The 27,175-nt window shown below is 40.6% G+C and overlaps 1 protein-coding gene across 2 annotated transcripts in view; it reads right to left on the bottom strand.

Moving 5' to 3' along the window:
- Window positions 1–27,175, bottom strand: part of LOC146361240 (inactive dipeptidyl peptidase 10-like) — a 116,329-nt gene that overhangs the window by 30,916 nt on the left and 58,238 nt on the right. For both annotated transcript variants that reach the window (XM_084922686.1, XM_084922687.1), the window contains exons 4-7: window positions 11,135–11,229; window positions 5,710–5,784; window positions 1,220–1,272; window positions 1,047–1,128 (exon numbers count right to left, since the gene is read on the bottom strand). In XM_084922686.1, coding sequence (XP_084778812.1) covers window positions 1,047–1,128; window positions 1,220–1,272; window positions 5,710–5,784; window positions 11,135–11,229 — 305 coding nt within the window. The remainder of the gene's footprint in view (window positions 1–1,046; window positions 1,129–1,219; window positions 1,273–5,709; window positions 5,785–11,134; window positions 11,230–27,175) is intronic.

Here is a 27,175-nt window from a genome sequence, read left to right as displayed (position 1 = left end):
CTTCACCAATATCCTGAATCTTCCCGTCATTTCCCGTCATTTCCCGCTGCATTTGCTTCATTTCCACTGCTCTCTTGTCAAATGTCATTAGCTTCATGGCAGCTCCTCTGGCTAAACTGCACCTTGACCACGTGTAAGCCTTACATACACCTAATGCAGCTGTTGTTTTAATAGCTGTACAAATGTTACAACACTGACACCAACTTAGGAAAAATGGAACAAGAGGTGGAGGGTTCATCAGTGTCATGAGATCTTTTTTGTGAAACATTTTTCCATTTCATTGTGTTTTATTCGACTTCTTTTGTTCTGTCGATTTCTTATGTGCATTTTTATATTTCCTGTTTTTTGTAAGTTGCAGTGCATTTGACCTTTTAGAGCCACCATAGAAACATCTAAAAGAACTTGCAAAGAAATGATTAAAGTTGCCCTCAACTCACGGTGCTTAAAAATGACACAAAAGGACAGATTCTTACATGTCTCGTCAAGCAAAAATGCAAAACTTTAAGTAAAAGAGAATTAATCTGGTCTCTAGCTAAGAACGATGAAATAATCTGGCTGTGTTAACCTTCAGAAGTGAGAATGAGCTCTGGACTTGTGCTCCAAGTTTGAAGACTAAAAAAAAAACCCTCAAAGTTTTTATAAAAGATATTTATAAAAAACATATATGTTATTCTTTTATATTGCTTTCCAACTACTGATAAAAGGCACTGCACTACATCAGCAGACATTCAAGGTTGTGCTGAAAGCTGCTGCTTGCTTTACAGTGCTGAATTTATTTCTACAGCACAGCGCTAAAATGAAAACAGGTGGCCCAGAGACTTCCTCACTCTACTAATAAGTCTGAAGAAGCACCCCGAGTGTAACATAATGTAAAAATGTGAAATTAACTACAGACGAAAACAGAGAACGTGTAAACACAACCTATCCTGTGGAGCAGATCCCCCTGGAGCGGCTGGGCAGCGTGAATTTATAAAAAGCCGCCGAGGACAGAAGAAAGGAAATGAGAGAAAGCATCACACTTTAAAAACAGACACGCTCAGCCTTACCAGCTGCTGTCCTTGTCGTCCCCAGGCTGCGTGCTGGAGCACAGCATTATGGACCTCGGGAGGATTCAGCTCCCTTACCTCCCTGTTGAACACACACACACACAGAAATAAAACAACCTGAATGCCGTCACGTGCAGAGAGCAGGTGATGATGAAAAGTCTAAATCGGCTTACCTCGTGTAGATGTTGTACAAGATATAAGATGCGGTGTATGAATATCTGTACATCTGAAATGAGAGAGCAAGCCATCACATAATGCAAACACCGATCCATCACTGATACCAGCCTTGCTGAGCAAAGACAAACCAACTGCAGCGGGAAAACTTTGATATACGTGCTGAAGTCACAGTTGTCTGCAAACATCTCGTTATTCTGCTTCCTGTTTGATTGCAATACTCCAACTAATCTGGTAGTTTTGGCTTTTTTAGCTGGCTGTTTGTGACATGAGGTTTTGTTTGATACCTTTAATAATTATGTGACTGCTGAATGAGTTCCTAAATCAAATCTGACAGTACATATGTAGTTTAAACCCTGGCAAACCTGAGTGTTCTGTTATTGTTCTGCTTCTTGCATTGGCATAATAAATCCATGTAGCAGAATATGTGTATTCAATTCAATTCAATTCAATTCAATTTTATTTATATAGCGCCAAATCACAACAAAAGTCGCCTCAAGGCGCTTCATAGATACAGAGAAAAACCCAACAATCATATGACCCCCTATGAGCAAGCACTTTGGCGACAGTGGGAAGGAAAAACTCCCTTTTAACAGGAAGAAACCTCCGGCAGAACCAGGCTCAGGGAGGGGCGGCCATCTGCTGCGACCGGTTGGGGTGTATGTCTTTGATGGTTTTATCGATGTTTCCGTTGCTGTCACTTCCTGTTTTATTTTGGTAAATTCTGTTCTCTGCTTGTGTTCTTATTTTAGGAGCTCGTGGTTGTTCTTGTTTTGAGTATGGTTAATGTTTGAGTTCTTGAGTCATTTTGGGGATGTTTGGTGGTTTTTTTGTTTTGTATTTTTTGGTTCTGTTTTCTATATTGGCTTTTGTTCTCCACTTGCTTTTCTTGATAGGTTTGTAAATGGTAAATGGACTGATTCTTATAAAGCGCTTTTCTACTCTCCCAGAGTACTCAAAGCTGTATACAACATGCCTCATTCACCCATTCGCACCCACTCATACAAGCACTTCTAAACACAAGTGCAAACTAAACTACATTCACACTCCAATGAACGCATCGGAGGGCAACTTGGGGTTAGTATCTTGCCCAAGGATATTTGGCATGCAGACTGGGGAAGGCAAGAATTGAACCACCAACCTTCCAACCAGTAGCTGAACTGCTCTACCACCTGAGCCACAGCCACACCCAAGCGCTTGTTTATTCCTTTTGTATTCCCATTGTGTTTCATTCTAATTTTAAATTGCTAACCCAAAAATTTGAGTAACGGACATCATGTTTTTTGTGTGTTTCTGGTAGAAACAGGTTATAACAGTCTTTTTCAGTGTTAGTTGTTTTGATTTTTCTCTCATTAAGCAGCTTAAAATTCTTCTTTTTGCACTTGGCTCTTTTTCTAATAACACACTTAACAAAACCTAGCTTGCTGGCAAAATATGCAAGTGTAAAACTTGAGGGTTATAATACACTCCAAGGATTTGTACTTAACTTCTATTAAATAGGAGGATTTCAGGACACAGCGGTCAAAATAAAAGCAGGCTCTTTTTTACGTGCTAACACACATGGCATGTGTTCATGTGGTCATAATGACAAAAACAATCTTGACGTGTGGAATAGGTGTAGCACATTTTTATCAAACGATACCAAGGAAACTGGACGAGTTGTGCTTTACAGATTAATCTGCTTTCCACAGATTGCGACTGACTGACTGACCTTCGCTATGATGCTTAAAATGATGTATGTTTACAAATGCTTCAGTAAAGTCATCTTTATCGACCCAATGATGCTATGAACTGACAGGTCATCCATTCTGGCTTAAATATCTTGTGTTATTGCACTATTTGTCTTGTGTTTTGCTTTTTCTTACAAATATTGATCATACTGACATTTTGCTCAGCAAAAGCTGTCTCAATCTATCTTCATCAATCTCTCCTTACAGCCCAGATTCCCCTCTTGTCCTCGAGCAGGATTTTTAAAAGCTATTTACAGAACATCTGCATATTCATGGCCCCCAGGTTCACTTCAAGTCAATGGGAAACGAATCATGCAAATTTGGGTATACTGTATTTTATCAGAAGCACTGGGGGTACTGGCTCTTACTGTAGGCTTTGTTCAACAATTTTAAGTTAAGAATAATGTTACCCGATCCATCGATTCCACCCACCCAACAAATGAATGTGGTGAAATAAACTAGGCAAGTGTGAAAAGTGTAGAACCACCTTTAGCAGCAAAAATTTGAAGTAATTGTTTTCTGCCTAACTTTATCAATCTCTACAATGTTGTGGAGGAATTTTGGTCCATTCATCTTTATAATGTTGCTTCGGTTCAATGAAGTTTGCAAGGTTTCATTTATGCACAGCTCTCTTAAGGATATCAGATCAAAGGATTTCAATCAGGTTGAAGTCTGAAGTTCAACTGGTCACTGCAGCATATTGAATTTTTTTTCCACCCATTGCTTTTTGTCGCTGTGCTTGGGATCATTGTCCTGTTGCATGACTCAGTTTGGTCCAAGCTTTAGCTGTTCAACTTGCCCCACATCTGACTCTAGCATACTTTACGTGTTGTTCAGGGTCGACTCAATGACTGCAAGCTGTCCAGGTCCTGTGGCTGCAAAACAAGCCCAAATCAACACCCCACCACCATGTGCTGACAGATGGTATGAGGTATTTGTGCTGATGTTGGGTCTAGTTTTGTGCATTATCATCAAACAACTCCACTTTGATATCATCTGTCCAAAGGACATTGTTATGGAAGTCTTGTGGTTTGTTCAGATGTAGCTTTGCAGACCTAAGCTGTGTTGCCATGTTCTTTTTATAGAGAGGAGGGTTTTTTTCAGGCAATCCTCCCAAACAAGCCATACTTGTTCAGTCTTTTTTAATTGTACTCTCGTGAAATTTAACATTTAACATGCTAATTAAGGCCTGTAGAGTCTGAGGTGTAGTTCTTGGGTTTTTGGCAGTTTTTCTGAGTATGCAAAATGCCAAAAGTTCTGCTTTTATAGAGGTGCTCATACTTGCTGATCATTAACTAATCAAGTCCATTTGATTGGCAGCACCAGGGTGCTATTTACCCACTTAATTACACTGGAAGCAGTGAGAATGGACTTAAACTATACAGCCAAAAGTATTAGTTTGTTTGTCTTCAAACATGTATGAACATGAGTGGCGCCCCATTCTTAATCCATAGGGTTTGATAGGTCAGTCCACCATTTGCAGCTATAACAGCTTCTGCTCTTCTGGGAATTTTTGACCGGTTCTTCCAGAAGCACATTTGTGACATCAGTCCATGTCTTTATGGACCTTGATTTGTGCACTGGTGTGCATGCTGCAAAAAGAAGGGGCCAACCCTAAACTGTTGCCACAAAGTTGGGGGCATGAAATTGTCACAAAAACACATAAAAATGCAAATTTGACAACTTGAACAAGGAAAGTACTAAATGTTTTTTCACTCTTTGTTACAACATTTTAGATACCACTGCCCTCACTATGTAATCCAAGCTTAATATAAATATTGGAATATTAACTAAGGAATAAAACAAACTTGAACTGGAAGAAATTCAACTGAGTGCAACTAAAAACCTCAGGAAGAGGCTTTAATTGTACTTAAGGGGATATCATGTTGCAGTAGATGGTAAACAGGGGTGCGATAAGTGGAGGGTATATTAAAAACGTAAAGCTCATTGAAAATAAAGCTGTTTACATGTTTCTATATAAACAGAAGATGTTCCAAGGTGTGCTTTTTTTTTATGGTAACAAACACCGATCCATCCTGCTGAGAGGCCCTTAAACTGGTGTTGCAGACCCCAGTGCAGGATGTACAAACATCCACCTCAGAGTTTTTCAGTTGCTGCAGACGTTCTAAAGCCTGGATGCATCGGTTTGCAAACAAATCTAAAAATCAATAGAAAACCTGTGAGGGGAGGAGAGCCTCGTGGTGGATGACTGACCGCTAACAAACAGAAAAACACAAAAAATACTGAGAGACAGAGTGAAAATGTACAGGAAGGGCAGAGGCACACAGCCTCACAGCAAATAAACACACACCTGCTCAGCACAGGTGCTGCTCTTTATATTCACAGAGAAACGGTGGGTATGTGCAGCGCGGTAAGTATTGTGTTTTGCAATCAGCTGGTGTATGCTCAGTCTAAAGTGAATGCTTTTAATTTATGTCGCTTCCATTTTTTTATGGGTTTGAAAAACAGTTTGTCTGAGAACAAAACAGCATGATTAGGAATAAAAACATCAGGTTGCTGCGTGCATATAAGTGAATGAAAGCAGCCTCGGTATTTCACAGCAGTGTCAGTACCGTCCTGGCTGGAAATGAAACAAAAGGTTTGTGACAGTGAGGATGAACTCCTGCCGCAGGGTGTGTGCTCACGAGGAAGCAAATAAAAAATGCACCATCTGTTCTGTTTGCTCTTTTTTTATGTGATGTTCAGGGGATTTTGATTTATCATAGTGGGTTGTGGATGCATTTTAATGTAAAACTCACCCGTTTGACGTCATAGGCAAAGAGCGCATACTTTAGATCTGCAGACAGGGAGTACTTTGCCACCTTGAAAGAAACCTGATTGAAAAAAAAAAAAAGAAATAGATGAAGAGGAGAAGGGTTTTTTTTATGTTTTTTTGCTCAGTCCACATTTATAACAAGCAAGCAAACAATAACAAAAAAAAAAAGATAACAGAGAGCTCAAGCACTCAGGAGGCAGGAGTGGACAACTGGTAGGAGTGGGGCGACAAAAATTGATTGAGCACTGGTATTGTGTGGCAATATTGCATCCTGATAAGGTTAGTTACCAAGTGTTAATAGATAAACTTCCTCCTAAATCGATTAAGTTCTGTATTTGTTTTTTTAGCTTAAACATAAGTTCCATAGGGCAGATATATATTTCACCATTTGACCCAACTCTCCACTTGCTTCATCTCCACAACTGCCAGGCTGCTGTCCTACTTCCTACCAATGTTGGGTGCTTCACTGAAGTCTACAACGCTTCACCTCTTTCCCATTTTGTCATGTTACAGCTGTATTCCAAAATGGATTCAATTCATTTTGTACCTCAAAATTCCAATCACAATAACCCATGATGACAAAGTCACAAAAGTTAGCTTGAAATTTTTTGCAACTTCATTCAAAATAAAAAAAACAAAACAAAATATGTATATAGGTATTCAAGACTTTTGAGGCTACAAGCTTGGAACACCTATTTTTGGGAAGTTTCTCCCATTCTTGTTTGCTCAACCTCCCAAACTCTATCAGCCAAACACACAGCTGTTTTCAGACCTCTGCCAGCACGATCAGACCAGGTTAAGAAGGTCATCTTTATGGACTTTACTGTGCCACTGGAAGAAGGCTGTGATGAGGCTCAGGAAAGGAAACCCTAAAATAAATAAATACCAAGACATCATCAAAGAGTGCAGACAGAGAGGGTGGCAAGTACAGCTGTTTTCTGTAGAAGTGGGGTAAAAAGGGAATGAATTGAAGACAGCTGTGTGCAGGATTAGGGAAGCAGCAGAAAGAGCCTCTTGCTGGTATCAAAGGGAGGAGAAGGGCTGGAAGAATTAAGTTGCTGAGTGCTGAGCCACCAACAGGAGGGTGTTGGGTGTTATGGTCAAGCGTCAAATTCTGATTCAGATTTTTCCTAGTTGAGGTAAAATCTGGAGGTTGCTGTCCTATTTTCACCCCAGCTTTTTTCCAGGTTTTGCCCCAGGACAATGATGAAAAAAAAGAAAAGAAAACTAATGCAGCAGGCAGAAGCTAATGTGGCAGATAAAGGTCACAAAACCACACGGGAACCTCAGCAGGTTGTGACATTTCTGGTATACGAAGTGGTAGACCAACATTTTATAGACAGCATTTCAAAATTGTGCAGAGTCTGAATAATTAGGCAGGCTTAAAAATGAAACAGCATCCATCACTTCTAGTGCCACATTTTGCCTTATGTGTCGTTTTTGCAATTATTTGCAAAACATGAGGTGCACAGCTGACCGAGGGAAGCTGTGCAGCCAGACAGGCCAGTGCTCGGTTTAGATGCTGAAGCCGTTTGTCTACGCAGCTATCGAGCATGGGTCAAGACTATGACTTCTCATCACCGAGGCCACCTCTGCCTTTTGATTTCATCATGGAGCTACTCGTTTAAGCATGTTGATGTAGAAACATGCTTCCCGGTGACAGCGCGGCTGAGAATAAATGGTTTATGATTGTGATGATGGAGCACCAACAGGATTATAATGATGCAATTAGAAAGCAGCCAATTTAGCCCTGCACTGGAATAATTTAAAATTCCTGGAAGTAATACATGTGTGACAACTCATGATGAATGTTCATTTGTGTGCTCGCATCAGGTTTTAGAGAATTATCTAAAATTATAATTCACACGTCAAATCCTCTTTTCCAGGTAAGTTGAGGTGAGGATCAACCTTAAAGCTAGAGTTTGTTCGCAATGCAGACAGCCGGGCAACCAGCGTCTTCACCAGGACGCTACTGTATTTTTATTGTGCAGATAAAGCAGGGATGAGACTTGTTTCCTGCAGCCTCTGGGGACCCAGCAGCCAGACAGTAGAAGAGAAAGCTTTGTGATGAGGACTAGACAGAAGTAAGATCGCAAGGCCAGTGTCCAATTTACTGTGCCAGTTCTGTAATTCTGTTTTCTTTAAGTCCTAAAAGATGATATTTGTGTTTTAACATGTGCATGATCAGAGGTTGAGTAATCAAACTTTGTATAGAGGTACATCTTTGACCCCTGAAGGCTTTCATCTACATCTGATATTAAGATGGTATCATTCTGCAAAGCAACCACCTAGCATTAGGCTAAAATGTGCCATTTATAGTCTTTTAAAAACCATTATATCGTTTTAATTTTATAACATTAACATCTAATTTATATCCCCAAAACTTGAATATTAGGTCCTTATCTAAATCAGATATTACTAACCCTACCAAAATACTAAAATTACCCTTTTGTAGCTTTTACACATCTAGAACACCTTCTAAAACCATTATATCATTTCAAATTAATGAAATGATCTCCTTTATGTCCACAAAACTTAACTATTGGGTAGGGCTGCTCAATTAATCGAATTTTAATCTAAATTACGATCTGGGCTTTCAACGATCATTAAAAATGACTGAGCCAATTATTAGCACCTCCCTCGTGCTTTACTCTCGCGCTGCTCTATGTGGTAAAACGAGCGCACCTCTCTGCGATTCGAACACGCGTCACAACAATTAAGAGGACCCGAGGGAAGCTCGGAAAGCTAAGCAGAAGTTATTTGGGGAGCAGAGGATAATGGCTGCTGAAGAAAGAATGCCGTTGGTTGAAAAGAGAGGTAAAATAACTTCAGTGGTGTGGAAACATTATGGGTTCGCGGAGTCAGACGTGGATCAAGTAGACATAGTGTGTAAACTTTGCTACGGTGTCGTAGCTGCACCACAGAGCAACACTACAAATTTATTCAAACATTTGAAGACCGCTCACAAAGTGACATACGATCAAAGAATGAAGGAGCAGCAACTTTAGTTGACATACCTCAATGTCAGTTTGATGCAATTGTGCATTGTGTGGCTACACAGCTTGCCTTGATTTGTATGCATAAATATTATGCAGTATTTTGAAGTTCACTAAACATTAATGTTTACATTTTTCATTTATTTTTTATATTGCAAACATTTGCACTGTTATCAGTATTTGCACATTATTTTATATTATTTTTTGACAATCTTTAAAGCCATTATTCAACACATTGTTATTGTTAAATAAATATCGTCAAATAATCGAGATCTCAATTTCAGTGAAAATAATCGTGATTATCATTTTTGCCATAATCGAGCAGACCTACTATTGGGTCCTTATCTATATCAAATCTTATAATATAATCATGTTCCCTAGCAACCACCTACCCTTTATTTCCTTTATGCACCTATGACACCTTCTAAAAGTGTCACATCATTTAAAGTTCATGATATTATCTCAATTATATCCACAAAACCTGCATGATATGTCATCATGTTACCTGTCAAAGAAAATCGACAGTGTCCCTTATAATCCCGTGTGCCTTATGTATGAATTCTGGTTGTGTTTACTGACCTCGAAACTATTTTATGTGGTACACGGCGCTCGAAAATCTGTCAAATGTTTTAGTACGACTTTGCTAATCTACGAAACCGCACCGCTTGATGGATTGTCGGAGCATTACGGCTATCGTAGTCAGGAGCCTCGCGGAGTGATACGTACTGTGCTTCAACATAATATTACTGTGTTGTGTGTGTATAACCTCTTTTTAAGTTTTGTGGATATTATACATGGTTATGCTGAGGATATGTCAGCCAGTTTCCACTGGAAATGCCTTTTGGTTAAAGTGTCAGCAAGGAATTTGCATTTGCACTGTTAATTTTTTATATAACTTAATGCACATAAAAAACAGCTGCTTGTTTAAGTGAAAATACATTGATGGTTTTTTTTTGCACTAATAAAGTTGAGGAGTTGTAAAGTATTTTGTCTAGTGTCAATTATATCGTCAGTTTTATCGTTATCGCAAATTTTCAAATGTATATCGTAATAAATATTTTTGGTCATATCGACCTGCTCTATACATTAGTACAGGGGTCGGCAACCTGCGGCTCCGGAGCTGCATGCGGCTCTTTAGTCCTTATACTGCGGCTCTGCGTGGTTTGGGAAAATAACTTAGAAGTATTTAGCTGAAGTGTATTTTTTGTGTTAGTTCATTTTTTAGCTTGTAGTTCTAAATTGGAAGATTATTGTGATATTGAAATATAAAAATAAAATTATATTCTATTATTTTTTCATCGCTCAAAATAAGCGTCACACTCGCGGAAGCCAGTATACCCGCCGAAACGCTGTGCATTTATCGAGACTTTCAACCCCTGGTAGGCCAATTATAGATCTTCGGATCCACATTATGTCAGCAGCTATTCTCCTCCGTGAACTAAAAACAAACACCGGTCATGCCTCACAGATGACAGCTTACAGTCCTGCGTAAAAAGATGAAAGTGACTTCGTACAGCCCCGATCTGCAGACGCTGTGCGCAGAGGATCAGGAGTAGAAGTCCCATTGTAAACATATCACGGCAGACCTGACGATGTTTGCATGAAAATGCTTTTCAGCATCTCTTTATTGACCACTTTTCACATACGGTTGCTGTACGTATACAGCCGGCTGTAGCTTTGCAGCTCACAGCCCGACACATACCAACACAACAGCATAGAGAGCACAGACGTTAAGGTGGCGAGGCGTGATTGCGGGTGCCGCTCAGGTGCGTCCGCCTCCCCTGCAGCGGCGCTGCAGACCACGCCCCACCACAGACATTAACCAGGTAAAATACATATTTAGGCAGAATTTTGCAAATATCTATTTTTCATCTTTTAGCAGCATAGTGCTTTTTTTCCAATTATTTTTTAAAAGTCAGGTCAAGGCTCCAAAAGCCCAAAGGCGATATAAGGGTGGCGGCTCACAACAGTTTTTGTTTGCTGGATCATTTTAGTTCAGCTGGGTGTCTTTCCTTTTGTTATATTTCTTTAAGAGTTCAAAATGTGTTAATTACATGAATAAAATGTAATTTTCTCTGTAGCACTTCATGGATTTCATAAGCAACACACCTTAGTTGTTCACACAAAGCATACAGGTAAAAAACAATATATACAGTGTTATCTTCATTTTAGATGTCAAAAAGTATTTGCGGCTCCCAGTGTTTTCCTTTGCGTGGAACCCGGGTCCAAATGGCTCTTTGGGTGTTAAAGGTTGCTGACCCCTGCACTAGTATGCATATTCACACATCACATTCCTTGGCAATCACCTAACAGTGAAGTAAAATGGCATTCATAGAATATAACAGCTCAGGCGCATGGGCGTGTATTGGAATATTTAATATGTTTAAATAAAGAAAGTGTAAAAACACTCACAAATATGCTGTTGCTGAGGAGAACGTGTGTGTCATTCAGGACGAAGTCAAACTTGATGACATCTCCATCTCGGTTCCTGTAAACCACCTGTGAATCTGATAATGGAGAGAAAAATACGTAAGACATAAAAGAGCCAGGAAAACATGTTTTTAAAAAAACAGTACTCTCAGAATTAGATACAGACCACAAGATACCACAATAAAGCCCAAGTTCAGTTCATGTGATTGTTATCTTGCTAAAAAAAATTAAAATTACCATAAAAATTTTAGACTCAATATGTGGAGGCTTCCAGACAAAGTGCAGAACCAAGACAACAAGAACATGTGGACAAGAAGACAAGTGATGAGGGGTAAGTGGTAACACCACGAAGACCAAACCTCTTCATGTACCATCAACAGATAAAGGATGAGGCTGACTTCAAGAAGTCCTACCAGTGGCAAGAAAAGGCAAGTGTTCTGACCATGGCTGCAAACTCATGCCCTGAGCACAGTAAGTGTCACAGAGGCAGCACTGAAGGTGCACGTGTGCAAAGAAGCTCTGGGACAGTCCAGCTCCTCATGACAGTAATTGTGTAATAGTGTACAGGAACGTCTGTGAAGGTTCTCAGTCATCCAGGTCATCGTAGTCAAAGGAGCTTGCAAAGAAAAGCGTCTGGACTTCTTTAAGTTTACTTGAAGACGTTTCACCTCTCATCCGAGAAGCTTCTTCAGTTCTAAGGTCAAATGGTGGAGAGTCCCAGATATAAACCTAGTGGGAGTATCCCCCCACAGAGGGACAAAAGGACCCCCTGATGATCCTCTAATCGCCTGAGCCAAGGTGTGAAACTGGGTGTGGGTCCCAATCAGCCAGAGTTTTGGGTGTGTTCATTGTGAAACCTGGCCCCACCTTATCATGCGAATTCCTGAGGTCAGATGGCCCAGGATGTGAGTGGGCGTTAAGGCGTCTGGGAAGGGATCTCAAAACTGGATTATAGATGGCAGAGAGTTGGTGTCGTAAACCCCCGCCTCTGTTCAAAGATGGTCGCTCACAGTGGACATAGATGGCCTCTTTCACTCCTCTTTCAAACCATCTGTCCTCTCTGTCCAAAATGTGAACATTGGCATCCTCGAAAGAGTGTCCTTTATCCTTAAGATGCAGATGGACTGCTGAGTCTTGTCCTGTGGAGGTGGCTCTTCTGTGTTGTGCCATGCGCTTGTGAAGTGGCTGTTTGGTCTCTCCAATGTAGAGGTCTGGGCATTCCTCGCTGCACTGTACAGCATACACCACATTGTTAAGTCTGTGTTTTGGCGTTTTGTCTTTCGGGTGAACCAGTTTTTGTCTGAGCGTGTTGCTGGGTCTGAAATGCACCGGGATGTCATGCTTGGAGAAAACTCTCCTAAGTTTTTCTGATACACCGGCTACATAGGGGATGACAATGTTGTTGCGTCTGTCCTTCTTATCCTCCCTCGTTGGTGTCTGGTCTTCTTTTCTGTGCCTCTTTGCTGACTTTAAGAACGCCCATTTAGGATAGCCGCACGTTTTGAGTGCTTCCTTTACATGTGTGTGTTCCTTCTTTTTTCCTTCAGGCTTAGAGGGAACATGTTCTGCCCGGTGGTGTAGGGTCCTAATTACTCCAAGTTTGTGTTCCAAAGGGTGATGGGAGTCAAAGAGGAGGTACTGGTCCGTGTGTGTGGGCTTCCGGTAAACTTCGATGTTGAGTTTGCCGTTCTCTTCAATGTGCACAGCGCAGTCCAGGAAAGGCAAACAGTTGTCCTTTGTGTCTTCCCTGGTGAACTTGATGTTTTTATCCACAGCGTTAATGTGCGCAGTGAAGGATTCCACTTCTTGTGTCTTGATTTTGACCCAGGTGTCGTCCACATATCTGTACCAGTGGCTGGGTACTCTTCCTTTGAAAGAGCCAAGAGCCTTCCTTTCCACTTCCTCCATGTAAAGGTTGGCTACAATAGGTGACACGGGGGAGCCCATGGCACAGCCATGTTTTTGTCTGTAAAAGCCTTCGTTGTATTTGAAATATGTAGTGGTGAGGCAGAGGTCTAACAGTGTGCAAATCTGATCGGGTGTGAAGTTGGTCCTGTCCTCCAAGGAGCTGTCTTCTTGTAGTCGTTTTCTGACAGTCTCCACGGCCTCCGTGGTGGGTATGCAAGTGAAGAGAGAGACTACATCAAAGGACACCATGGTTTCATCTGGATCCAGGGTAAGTTTCTGGACCTTGTCGGTGAAGTCGGTGGAGTTCTTGATGTGGTGTGGGGTGTTCCCCACAAGAGGAGCAAGGATGGTAGCAAGGTGTTTAGCAATGTTATAAGTGGCTGAGTTTATGCTACTGACTATGGGTCTGAGTGGGACAGCTTCCTTGTGGATTTTAGGAAGTCCGTAGATGCAGGGTATGGCATCCCCTGGGTAAAGGCGGTGATATGTAAGGCGGTCAATAATTTTGAAGAGAACGGCAAACTCAACATCGAAGTTTACCGGAAGCCCACACACATGGACCAGTACCTCCTCTTTGACTCCCATCACCCTTTGGAACACAAACTTGGAGTAATTAGGACCCTACACCACCGGGCAGAACATGTTCCCTCTAAGCCTGAAGGAAAAAAGAAGGAACACACACATGTAAAGGAAGCACTCAAAACGTGCGGCTATCCTAAATGGGCGTTCTTAAAGTCAGCAAAGAGGCACAGAAAAGAAGACCAGACACCAACGAGGGAGGATAAGAAGGACAGACGCAACAACATTGTCATCCCCTATGTAGCCGGTGTATCAGAAAAACTTAGGAGAGTTTTCTCCAAGCATGACATCCCGGTGCATTTCAGACCCAGCAACACGCTCAGACAAAAACTGGTTCACCCGAAAGACAAAACGCCAAAACACAGACTTAACAATGTGGTGTATGCTGTACAGTGCAGCGAGGAATGCCCAGACCTCTACATTGGAGAGACCAAACAGCCACTTCACAAGCGCATGGCACAACACAGAAGAGCCACCTCCACAGGACAAGACTCAGCAGTCCATCTGCATCTTAAGGATAAAGGACACTCTTTCGAGGATGCCAATGTTCACATTTTGGACAGAGAGGACAGATGGTTTGAAAGAGGAGTGAAAGAGGCCATCTATGTCCACTGTGAGCGACCATCTTTGAACAGAGGCGGGGGTTTACGACACCAACTCTCTGCCATCTATAATCCAGTTTTGAGATCCCTTCCCAGACGCCTTAACGCCCACTCACATCCTGGGCCATCTGACCTCAGGAATTCGCATGATAAGGTGGGGCCAGGTTTCACAATGAACACACCCAAAACTCTGGCTGATTGGGACCCACACCCAGTTTCACACCTTGGCTCAGGCGATTAGAGGATCATCAGGGGGTCCTTTTGTCCCTCTGTGGGGGGATACTCCCACTAGGTTTATATCTGGGACTCTCCACCATTTGACCTTAGAACTGAAGAAGCTTCTCGGATGAGAGGTGAAACGTCTTCAAGTAAACTTAAAGAAGTCCAGACGCTTTTCTTTGCAAGCTCCTTTGAGTGTACAGGAACATTTGTGCTCGTTAAAAGCTCACGAGTCCCACTGGGACACTCCACTCCAGCGCTCAAGTCCTGTGGGACCTCAAGTTCCAGACAGATAAGCCGCTGCTGGCCAACCAGCCAAAGAAAGATACGTCAGACACGGGAGAAAAAAAAGGCAGTTTTTATAAATGTGGCTGTCCCAGCTGACGGCATCGGGAAGGAGTATGAGAAGATGTTCAGTGAAAAAAAACGTTGACTGAACTTCTAGTCTTGCAGACTTTCTTGGATCGTTAGTGTACAGAGGACTAAAATGTACATTTTCCATGTATTCATTACTCTGTAAAGAACCAGCGCTTCATTCAAAATGCATTAAAGACAAAGTTGCCCTCAGAAGTTTGCTGGTTGATGATGATTTTGTGCCCTTAAAGTGGATTCTGTGTTCTGTGGCTGAGATGACCATGGAGTCAAAACAGGACGGCAACCTCTTCGAAACTAGGAAAACAAAACTAGTGGTTGTCTGAGAGTGTGCAACACATTCACCTTCTGAATAGTTGCATACTTCACTTTGTGAGAGGCAACCTGTCTCCAAACAATCGTCATTCAACTCTGACTGCAACGACTGCTTGCAATCCCTCTCAGACGCACCGGTGAAGGTTTGTAAATAACTATCTAACCTATAAGCACAGACTGCCAACATGTTGCAATCAGTCTGAGTGCAACTCTGCACTACATATAACTACATATATAACAATCACGTAAATTTCCCTTGATCAGATTCCATTAATTTTAACATTTTACTTTGGACTTCTGTGACAAAATCACACAAAAATATTACATGTAATTAAATTAGTTCAAGTCAGCAATTTGGGGCATATTATTTTGAGTGTATGAGATTCTGGTTGATCTTCTGTCTATGTAGACAGTAGCAGATTTGCAAATGTCCCCAGTTTATTACAATTAATAGTTGTAGTGCCACAAACAGTACTGACAGTTTTCAAGAATTGCATGTAATTCCCAACTTGACCAACTTAACTTCCCATCTTCAGGCACCAAAGTAATTATATCAAGACAGGAACTGCCCCTGAGTGGTAGCTGACCTGGTCCCTATCTTCTACATCTGGAATAAAATTTAATTTAAAATTTACTTTAATCGTTCATTTGAGTTTTGACAAGTCATAAGTTTAAATGATGATAACCGTGTTTTACTTTTATGGAGAGATGAAGTGAACTGATGACAGCCTGAATTAATAAAGAATTAAAAAAAGCTCTTACTCAAAGTTTCTTTAGTCTGTTTCAGTCAGAATAAAAATGGTGTAAACTTCTGATTTGAATTTCTTGAAAAATCACTCACATGGTAACCACACTGAACCAGAAGCAGCTGTGCCTCCCTCGCCTTCCCTCTTCACAAGCTCCTGAAACTCATTTAGAGTGAATTTGTGGCTGATTGCAGGAGCAGCAATCACTCACTCACTGCTATACGAGCAGAGGCAGCTTTCCAGCTGAATGTGCTCTAATGCAGCGTAAAAAAGCTAATGTGCATTCACATTGTTAGAGAAGACAAACACATGAATAGATGCAACCATTTTTAGCATAAATACGTAATATTGCTGGTTTGATCCAACTGCAAGTGGCTACAATTATCTCTGTTTTTTGAAAAGAAAAATGCCAAAGCTGGAAAATGAACACACCGTGCAGCTACATTGAACTCACCTTTAACATACAGACTAGAGGAGCTGGATCATTTTTTCAACCACTGACTTTCTGATTAGTTGATGATCTGCTCTATTTACTGAGCCCCCGCTGCTCACCTCTTCATTTTGGTGCTGGAAACTTACTGTAACTTTTGTTACCTCTTTGTTACTAATAGTGGGCAAAGATGGGCCTGAAAACACTTATGACAAAAAAAACACACTTTTAACAACTTGCTGTGGATCACTCAGTAGCATTTAGCATGCAAACAACCAGATATTTTCCCCATGAAGTCAAATTCTGTATTTAAATGGTCTGATATGTATTGTATATACAACTTGCATGGCATGTTTCACCTGATAATGACTAAAAAGTAATTCATAAAGATATTTTAGAGCTTATCGTTTAAAAAAAATATATACCAACAGTGCAAGCTAGCAGTCACTGGTCATCACTGACCTTCCCCTTGTCCTTTTAAATTTTAGAGAAAGAAGAAAATGGCAGGAGTTCGTATATATTCAAGAAGAAGAGCTTTGAGAACAACCCCTCATTACGACTGTTCTCCATATTGAATTAGAGGCTAGTTTCCTGCGTCACAAAAACCCAGCAGCGATAACGTCAAAGGTCTGCCTAGACTCTAATTTCCAAAAGAAACCATCTTAACAGCCATCCACTTTTTAAACTGCTTATACAATTCAGGACTGCAAGGGGGCTGGAGCCTATCCCAGCTGTCATGGACAGGGTACACTGTGGACAAATAACCTGTCTGTCACAGGGCTAAAACAGAGAGATAAAAACCATTCATGTTCTCAGCCAATTTAGAATCTCCAGTTAACCTAACATGTACATTTTTGGAGCGTGGGAGGAAGCCAGAGGACCCAGAAAATTCCCATGCACACTCGATGTAGACAGGCTCCAGTTGGTGAGTAGATTGGAGCCCAGGACCTTATTGCTGTGAAGTAATCGTGATCACCACTCCACCACCATACTGGCCAACATCTAAATATGAGGAAGCAAATAAGACTTGGCTGGAAGCTACCAACAGTTGGAATCCACCCCCAGCTGCCCCAGAAGTTCAAATAAGTACAGTACAAATACAAATACAAGTACAAATAAAATCTACCTGAACAAAACAAACAGAGCTACCTTGTGGTGATGCCTGTAATTTTGCATAAATTTAAACTTTAAAGCAGGGATCCCCAATCCCAGTCCACGAGGGCCGGTGTCCCTGCAGGTTTTAGATGTGTCCTTGATCCATCACAGCTGATTTAAATGGATAAATTATCTTCTCAACATGTCTTGAAGTTCTCCAGAGGCCTGGTAATGAACTAATCATGTGATTCAGGTGTGTTGACCCAGGGTGAGATCTAAAACCTGCAGGGACACCGGCCCTCGTGGACTGGGATTGGGGACCCCTGCTTTAAAGGGTACACTGTGTAATATCTCACCACTAGATGACAGCAAATTGCAGTGTGCATTCAAAAGGTGTATTTTATTAACCATTCCATTTCAAATTGAAAACTTAAAAGTGTGTGGGAAACACTTTGTAATGCTGATAAGGTGTACTACATATATGTGTCTGGTTTCTAGCCACATATATAAAGTGTGATTAGCAGAAAATGGCGATGTTCATCTCCACAAACCTACATATTTTGAATGGATTAATTCTGAGTTTATGAGAATGAATCAGTTTGCCAGAAGATGCAATGAAATACTCATCAGTGTATATTTATGAGTACAATGTTTTTTTTAATATTAAATAACCTAAAAAAATACTTACTGTAACTTTTTGAAGTGAAACATGGAATAAAAATTAATCACATACATTTAAATAAGGAAATTATCTAACAGAGATCAAAACCTTTTTTTGACTGTAAACATAGTCCCCATAGACCCACATAAGTGTCAAACTCTGGCCCGCGGGCCAAATTTGGCCCGCAGCCTAATTACATTTGGCCTGCGAAGCCATACCAAATTACTATTAGAGCTGGCCTACTGGTATTATACAGCTAATATATATATTGTTTAGTATTAAGCTTTGCTTGTTCCATATTCAGTTTTTCAGCAAAACGTGTTTGAGTCCATAAGAAAAGATTCATTCTTATATCTGGAGGAATAAATATATTTCAATAAATATTAACGTTAGCCCGCGACTTTGTTCCAGTTTTGAATTTTGGCCCACTGTGTATTTGAGTTTGACACCCCTGCCATAGACTTTTCAAGGCACCCTCAAGTGGACACTGGAGGAACTGCAGCTTTTGCATCTATTTTCAACATGATATAGAATAAAAGTTTAATGCTGAGGTGTCCACATACCCATTTTGCCCATGTCTTGAAGCCCCCTTATCCACTGGAAGTCTCTGTGCTCCAGTAACAGCGATCGACCTGAACTCTTATAGAGGATGTGCAGTATTGTTCTCACATTATTTATGTTATGTAATCATGTTTTACTCATGTGAGTCTCTACTAAGGATGTAGTCTCGTTTGTCCAAACCTCATTAGCAATCATGTATGACAAGCTGAGCAGCACTCACCCATAAGTGATTGCGCACACACACACACGCACACACACACACACACACACACACACACACACACACACACACACACACACACACACACGTTATCGCTCTGTTGCATAAGCAGCTGGATGTTTTCTTCATCCTCAGCTCAAAAACATATACGTTGTCCATACATTACAATAATACACCACAAATGCAGATAAACAGGTGCACATTCAAACCGACAGAGCAGGTTTAGTGAGGAGGAGGACGTATAGATGGTAGTGGTGTAAAATAATGAACACGTTTATAAAGTTAGCAGTTAACTGTTCACTCTGGCAAACGCTGCACTGTGGGTTTTTGGTGGTAATTAATTTTTCAGACCTACAGAGTCGCCTGCCCCATTAGCTGCTTTGTTGAGATTGATGATGAATTTGGGAAATTGCTGCCTGACATGCAGCGTGGTGTAAATCTAATGTCGATCAGGTACGATGAGAGCCCAGAGACAGCGCAGACGAGCGAGGTCTGGGCTTGAATTTACTGCCGCGGCTCCTGGAGATGTTGTGGGTGTAATTCACACATGATGGAAATTGCTTCCTTGACAACCTCTGACTTATTTCCTTTTCTCTCCTCTTATAACTTTGTTAGGCTTCAGTAGCTGCTCGGCCCTAATTTAACAGCATGAAGGACACTAATAAAAGCAGTTCGAGACACGGTTGACAAATTGAGTGAAAATAAAGCAAACACTTCAACAATAATAATAACAGAAAAAAAAATTAAGCTGTGAGATTGCAGCTTCTTGAGTTCAGTTGCTGCCAAACAAGTTCTGAATATCATTAAAATAATATGTAATCTCAGCCTCATCAGGAAACCAGAGCAAAACAAACACATCCAAATCTTCTTCCTGATTGCTTAGAGCACGTACCCCCAGAGCAAACACAGGAAGGATGGATGCAAATAACTAATTTTTTTAAGTTCAAACTGCTGAAAAGATCAAGAGTATTGTTCCCAAAACAAGACTACCACACCTAAATCCTCATGTTACATACGCATACTGTCTGCATGCTGACATATGTCTAAATCTAAAGAAGAAGAAGAAACATTTTATCTATCCATAAAGGGGAGAAAATATTCAAAGTGATTCAATAAATAAAACTATAAATATCATAGAATAAGCTGGAAATGGATGGAGTGACCACTCTGGGTTGATCTATGTTCCTCTCCTGCTTTACGACCCCCGGGTAGTGACTGACAGAAAAAGATGACGGATACGAGTGACAGAAATTAGATTCCTCAGAAGACTCTAAGGGCTCTCATCCAGTAGGGGCTCAGAGTAGAGCCAAATGTCTTGTGCAGAGAAGTTTTATGTTCAGACAAGACAAAGATTGAGCTCTTTGGCCAAATTGACAAGAGGTATGTTTGAAAAAGTAAAGATGAGGCTTTAAAACCTAACCTGTGCCAGCTGTTAAGCATGATGTTGGTAGCATCATGCTCTTGGGCTGTGTTGCTGCCAGTGGTACTGGTACATTGCACAAAGTGGATGAAATAATAGAGGAGGACTACCTGCAAATTCTTCAACTTCACAGTTGAAACTTGGACACAACAGGAGAATGATACCAAACATACATCAAAACTAGTTTTGAATCAATAAAGCGGGCTTACATTAAGCTTCTGGAATGGCCTTCCCAAAACCCTGAACTCAACCCTGTTGAAAATTTGTGGACTACACTTAAAAGTCAGGAAAATGTAAGAGTCCGTCTGTGTCAGGAAACCATCCAGTTAAAATGAACTCTACCAATTGTGCCAAGAAGAGCAGCCAAATTTCAGCCAGAATTATGCCGGAAGCTTGTTGATGGCTACATAAGGTTTCTGGTTGAGGGTCAACGTGCTAAGGGACATTTCACCAAACATTAGTGTGGCTGAGTGTATAAATTTGATCGGTGTGGATTACAGAAAATCCAAAATAAATTCAAAGTTATGCACCTGCTTCTTGTTATTAAATTGCATGCTGTGCAATCATTCCACTCTGGAAAAAGAGAAGTTCAAAGAAATCATTAAAAAAATATCATTTCATTCATGCCCATAATAAACAGATATAAACTTCTCACCACAACTGTATAGTCATGACACCAAAATAACATTTAGATCAAAGTTCTCTCCAAAAGACTTTGGTGATATGGTCATTTTTTTTGTCCAACAGCTGACGATTGCTGGTATATTTGCAACATACAGTAAGCGAATCTTCACTCCACAAATCCTATTTTCAGTGACGGTACTAATGGAAGAGCCCAACTGGGTGAAAACATTTCTTTTTAAAGTCACAAACTAGGATTATTTTGGTTTTCCAGTAAAATGGTAAAATGGTAAATGGTCTGTATTTGTATAGCGCTTTACTTGGTCCTAAGGACCCCAAAGCGCTTTACACTATACGCAATCATCCACCCATTCACACACACATTCACACACTGGTGATGGCAAGCTACAATGTAGCCACAGCCACCCTGGGGCGCACTGACAGTACTGGAATACTGGACCTAAAATTACAGATCAGGTGAAGGATGCTTCTGTTTGCAGCCTCTACATTAGCAGGTAGTGATACCAAAGGCTATAAAAGACCTTAAACATGACTGATGATCTCATTTCAGCACCAATCAGCAACTACTAAAGATGTGTCATTTGCAGTCGCTGACATTCTTTGCACTGCCACTTCCCATAACACACACTATAAATTATATTGTAACAATGATTTATTTACTAAAATTGGTTCTCAAGTAGGTGTATCATTGAATTAACTTAATAAAATTACAATAATTACCCGAAAAAACAACAGCAGTTAGCCGTACACCAGCTTCTTGCTTGCTTCTACACATACATCAACGTGTGTGTATGTGTGTGTGGTAGAGGACTAAACATCCACAGCCCATTATGAGAAGCCACAGGCCACAAGACTAGCCATTAGTATTATCTCTCTGTGGAAGGGAAGGACACAGCAGGAGGTGAATCTGTGTTTCACAGCCAGAGCAAGAGGACCGTCTCTCACCGTCCCCCTCCACCTCTGTCCTTCTGTCTGTCTTTCTTCCTCTCACCTTCTGTCACTCTCAGCAAGTCTCCGGAAAGGTGTTATGAGTTTATTTAGTTATCTAATTTACCACAAATGCAATAATTTAGCTATCACATTGCCAGAGTCCCTCCTCTTCAGCTCTGCCATCTATAGCTGCTATTTACATTCTGCTTCTTCTTTGGTTTTTCTTTTTTTTCATTCTCCAAGCCTGGATACAAACACAATCTGTCACTCTGTCACGGAGCCAGTTAAACAACGCAAGCCTTTGAGATTGTCCACATTTAGACTTGAACAGGAGCTCAAGGATGTGGAGGGATGTAATGACACAACACAGCCCTCGACCGCAGATCAAGGTTGTGCTGTAGCGCGGGCCGAGTCTTATGCAACACGGGTGAAAAATGTAATGAGGAGGCGGTGGCGACGTGGCCCGGGGAAAGATTGAAGAGGAGAAGAGTCAGTGAACTCAGGTGGTGGGGGTGATGCAATGTTTGAGAGCTGTGAATTGGCTTTTATTATCCTCAGTGACAGATATTTTTCTCCCACATACACACACTGAGAGTTTGACTCAAGGACACTTTAACACAAATGTCACAATTAGTAACAGACCAGCTGAGCTGCAGCTGCGACAAAAAACCCCCACAAAACACAAAACAACAATCAGCCGGATTTGAACCCTATTGTCTATTTGTCTGTGTCACTTTGACTCCATTCGACTATCTGCTGCCATGCTGATATTTACCAAAAGCATGACTATAAAGCATTTCACTCAAGTCATTTTACCACACTCTTTATATGCCTTCATGTCATTTGGCCACCACAGTGTGTCACAGATCACAGATACAGAGTCATATGAAAAAGAAAGTTTTCACAGGACTCTACACCGTCGTGTGAAAACTCTTTTCGCATCGCAGTGTCCATTTGTTGTGTAACTGGGGCAAAAAATAAGGTTTACTCATGCTTTCTTTGACAAATTTATTAAAACTTACAAGTAAAATGCTCAAGTTCACCACTCCACCTTTGCTATTCATCATCTCTATTTTGTTTTTGTTAAACAAACAATATTACTTTTAATTTTAAAGAAATATGTTCTTGGTTATTTAAAGGTAAAGTAAGTCATTGTTTAAGTATTTAATAGAAAACAAGAATGCTGTACTCGTCAGTTTACATTGATTAATGTGTAATTACATCTTCCAACAAACTGATACGTTCTCATAAACTTTAATCCATTAAAAACACACAGGAGCAGAGAGAGAACGAGAGAGAGCTATGACCATTTAACATTGGTACATGTATATTTTCATCATCTCTTTCTTCTAACCTCATCTTTTCTGAACTGAAGGTCAGGGCTCTAACATGCAAAAACGGGCATACATATGCCATTGTGGAACCAAGGTTTAAAAAACCCAACCTGGATCCAACACTACTTCAACATTTTAGACCTATCTCCAAACTCCCATTTATGTCAAAACTCTTTGAGAAGGCAGTTTCCAATCTGGTTTTCGTAAATTGCATTCCACTGAGACACTGCTACTAAAAGTCACTAATGATATTATGATGTCAGCAGACTCCGGAGAATACACAGTCCTAGTCTTGTTAGACCTTACCTCAGCCTTTGATACAGTTAATCATACAATCCTTATAAACAGATTGAGAGACCTGGTTGGGATGTCTGGCTATGTTCTAGACTGTTTTTCATCTTATACAGGGAGTGCAGAATTATTAGGCAAGTTGTATTTTTGAGGAATAATTTTATTATTGAACAACAACCATGTTCTCAATGAACCCAAAAAACTCATTAATATCAAAGCTGAATGTTTTTGGAAGTAGTTTTTAGTTTGTTTTTAGTTTTAGCTATTTTAGGGGGATATCTGTGTGTGCAGGTGACTATTACTGTGCATAATTATTAGGCAACTTAACAAAAAACAAATATATACCCATTTCAATTATTTATTTTTACCAGTGAAACCAATATAACATCTCCACATTCACAAATATACATTTCTGACATTCAAAAACAAAACAAAAACAAATCAGCGACCAATATAGCCACCTTTCTTTGCAAGGACACTCAAAAGCCTGCCATCCATGGATTCTGTCAGTGTTTTGATCTGTTCACCATCAACATTGCGTGCAGCAGCAACCACAGCCTCCCAGACACTGTTCAGAGAGGTGTACTGTTTTCCCTCCTTGTAAATCTCACATTTGATGATGGACCACAGGTTCTCAATGGGGTTCAGATCAGGTGAACAAGGAGGCCATGTCATTAGTTTTTCTTCTTTTATACCCTTTCTTGCCAGCCACGCTGTGGAGTACTTGGACGCGTGTGATGGAGCATTGTCCTGCATGAAAATCATGTTTTTCTTGAAGGATGCAGACTTCTTCCTGTACCACTGCTTGAAGAAGGTGTCTTCCAGAAACTGGCAGTAGGACTGGGAGTTGAGCTTGACTCCATCCTCAACCCGAAAAGGCCCCACAAGCTCATCTTTGATGATACCAGCCCAAACCAGTACTCCACCTCCACCTTGCTGGCGTCTGAGTCGGACTGGAGCTCTCTGCCCTTTACCAATCCAGCCACGGGCCCATCCATCTGGCCCATCAAGACTCACTCTCATTTCATCAGTCCATAAAACCTTAGAAAAACCAGTCTTGAGATATTTCTTGGCCCAGTCTTGACGTTTCAGCTTGTGTGTCTTGTTCAGTGGTGGTCGTCTTTCAGCCTTTCTTACCTTGGCCATGTCTCTGAGTATTGCACACCTTGTGCTTTTGGGCACTCCAGTGATGTTGCAGCTCTGAAATATGGCCAAACTGGTGGCAAGTGGCATCTTGGCAGCTGCACGCTTGACTTTTCTCAGTTCATGGGCAGTTATTTTGCGCCTTGGTTTTTCCACACGCTTCTTGCGACCCTGTTGACTATTTTGAATGAAACGCTTGATTGTTCGATGATCACGCTTCAGAAGCTTTGCAATTTTGAGACTGCTGCATCCCTCTGCAAGATATCACACTATTTTTGACCTTTCTGAGCCTGTCAAGTCCTTCTTTTGACCCATTTTGCCAAAGGAAAGGACGTTGCCTAATAATTATGCACACCTGATATAGGGTGTTGATGTCATTAGACCACACCCCTTCTCATTACAGAGATGCACATCACCTAATATGCTTAATTGGTAGTAGGCTTTCGAGCCTATACAGCTTGGAGTAAGACAACATGCATGAAGAGGATGATGTGGACAAAATACTCATTTGCCTAATAATTCTGCACTCCCTGTATATCTGAAAGGAGTTTTAGTGTGTCTGCAAACCAGATCATGTCGGAATCTACAGAGTTGCTGTGTGGAGTTCCTCAGGGCTCCGTGCTGGGACCTATTCTGTTCTTAATATACATTCTTCCTTTAAGCCAGATAATACAGCAGTTTCCTGAAGTATCTTATCATCTTTTAGTTGACAATATTCGGCTATACTATTCATTTAAGCCTTCTGAAGTTCATAAGCTCTCCAATCTGATTGACTGTTTAACCAACATTAAACAATGGTTGAACAATAATTGCTTACAGCTAAACCTGGCCAAAACAGAAACTTAAAATACCTGTTATTAAACATCGACTGGATGATTTAGGTTCCTCACAGAAACATAACCTTAGAAACCTAGGCATTATTTTTGATGAAGCTTTTTCTTTGGAGGGACATTTAAATCAGATAGTAAGAACCTGCTTTTTTCACTTGAGGAACATTTCAAAACTCAGATCCATCATGTCAACAAGTGAACTCGAGATGATAATACATGCTTTTGTCTCTACAAGACTCGACTACTGTGACGGCCTGTTTACTTGTCTAAACAAGAAAGGGCTGGCTCGTCTACAGGTTGTTCAAAACTCTGCAGCGAGGCTACTGACCCGCCTGATCAAGGGAGCCCAATTGGATTTAGGATCCATTTTAAAATTCTAGTTTTAACTTTTAGAGCATTACAGGGACATATTTCAAAAAGCTTTTAATTAGACCGGGGGTTTTATGATGTATTTATAACTGTATTGTGTTTTCTTGCCTTTCTTGTAAAGCACTTTGTGACACATGTCTGTGAAAGGTGCTATATAAATAAACTTTACTTACTTACTTATTTGTTCCTAACACTAAGACCAAGCCGCTGAAAAAAACAAACAACAACAGTTGGTTATCAGCTAACCTTATGTCAACAAAAGTTATGCTCAAGTGTCCTAAAAGTCAAACTTTCCCTCAGATAAACAGTTTGGTTACATTATCACATCATATGAGAGTTACTTCTCTAAGTGTCTAAGCTCAACAATGTTTCATCCATTTAAAAGACAGTTTCACAAACGTGGCTAACAGCAGCTAATATGAGCTAACAGAGGCTAAGAAGAGCTAACAGACATTAACACCAGCTAACACAGGCTAACAGCAATAGAAGCCAAAGACCTTACAGACAGAAAAGTTCTTTCAACAACTCTTAGTACCAGTTTTACAATTAGTAAAAGTCAAAACTGTCTTGAGGTTTATTCGTATTTGATTCCTTATGGTGACGATGTCACCCTGCTACACTTTGATGACCTCATCATGAAGATCAGGAAATAAGGCCATTTAAATTCCTCTTGTACACGCAAAATATCTGATTCCTAGACGTGTAAAATATCTGTATTTTTAACATCATGTGTTCATGAACAGTGATTACCTTCTGTGACTTTTTCTGGCTTTTTTACAGTTACAGTCGTTATTATTCCTCAACCATAGTTTGTCACAGGGGTTGTGGATGTTTATGTTGAGTCACTGCAGGCTGTTGAGCTCTAACACAGAGAAGCCATCTGCATTTGAATATGCAGGTCAGCAGGTGTCACTCTAGCTAGCTTATGTGTTTATACAGTGACAGACATATAAAAAAAATAAAATAAATCAGGGACTCAATAAAAACAAAACAAAAAAAAACAACCTTTGGCTCTAAAAAGTGATTCACAAAGTATGAAAATGGTGAAAGTTAGAGACGCTTGAGGCAGTTTGATGTCAATAAATGAACCAGAGGTTTGTCAAACAGAGAGGCAAAAAGTATTAAAACTAAACTAATTATCATGAAAAGTGAGTAAGTGTTTTTATGAAACAATAACAGACCCCCTCTGCTCACTGACAAATGTTTGGAGTCTGTAATGAAACCTCAGGTGGAGAGATTCTCATTTCCAGCTAATGCACTTCCCACAGTGCTCTGAACTTTTTACCCACGGCTCTCTCAATGCGGTTTTTCTCCCCCAGTGGGAGGAAAGTGTCCATCCTGTGGTTAGCTGAATTT

This window comes from Perissodus microlepis, chromosome 23 (genome assembly GCF_051167445.1).
Source record: "Perissodus microlepis isolate ML-2025 ecotype Zambia chromosome 23, ASM5116744v1, whole genome shotgun sequence".
In the NCBI taxonomy this organism is placed as follows: Eukaryota; Metazoa; Chordata; class Actinopteri; order Cichliformes; family Cichlidae; genus Perissodus; species Perissodus microlepis.
The sequence above is the reverse complement of the archived record's forward strand: the minus strand, read 5'-3'. Positions and strand labels throughout refer to the sequence as shown.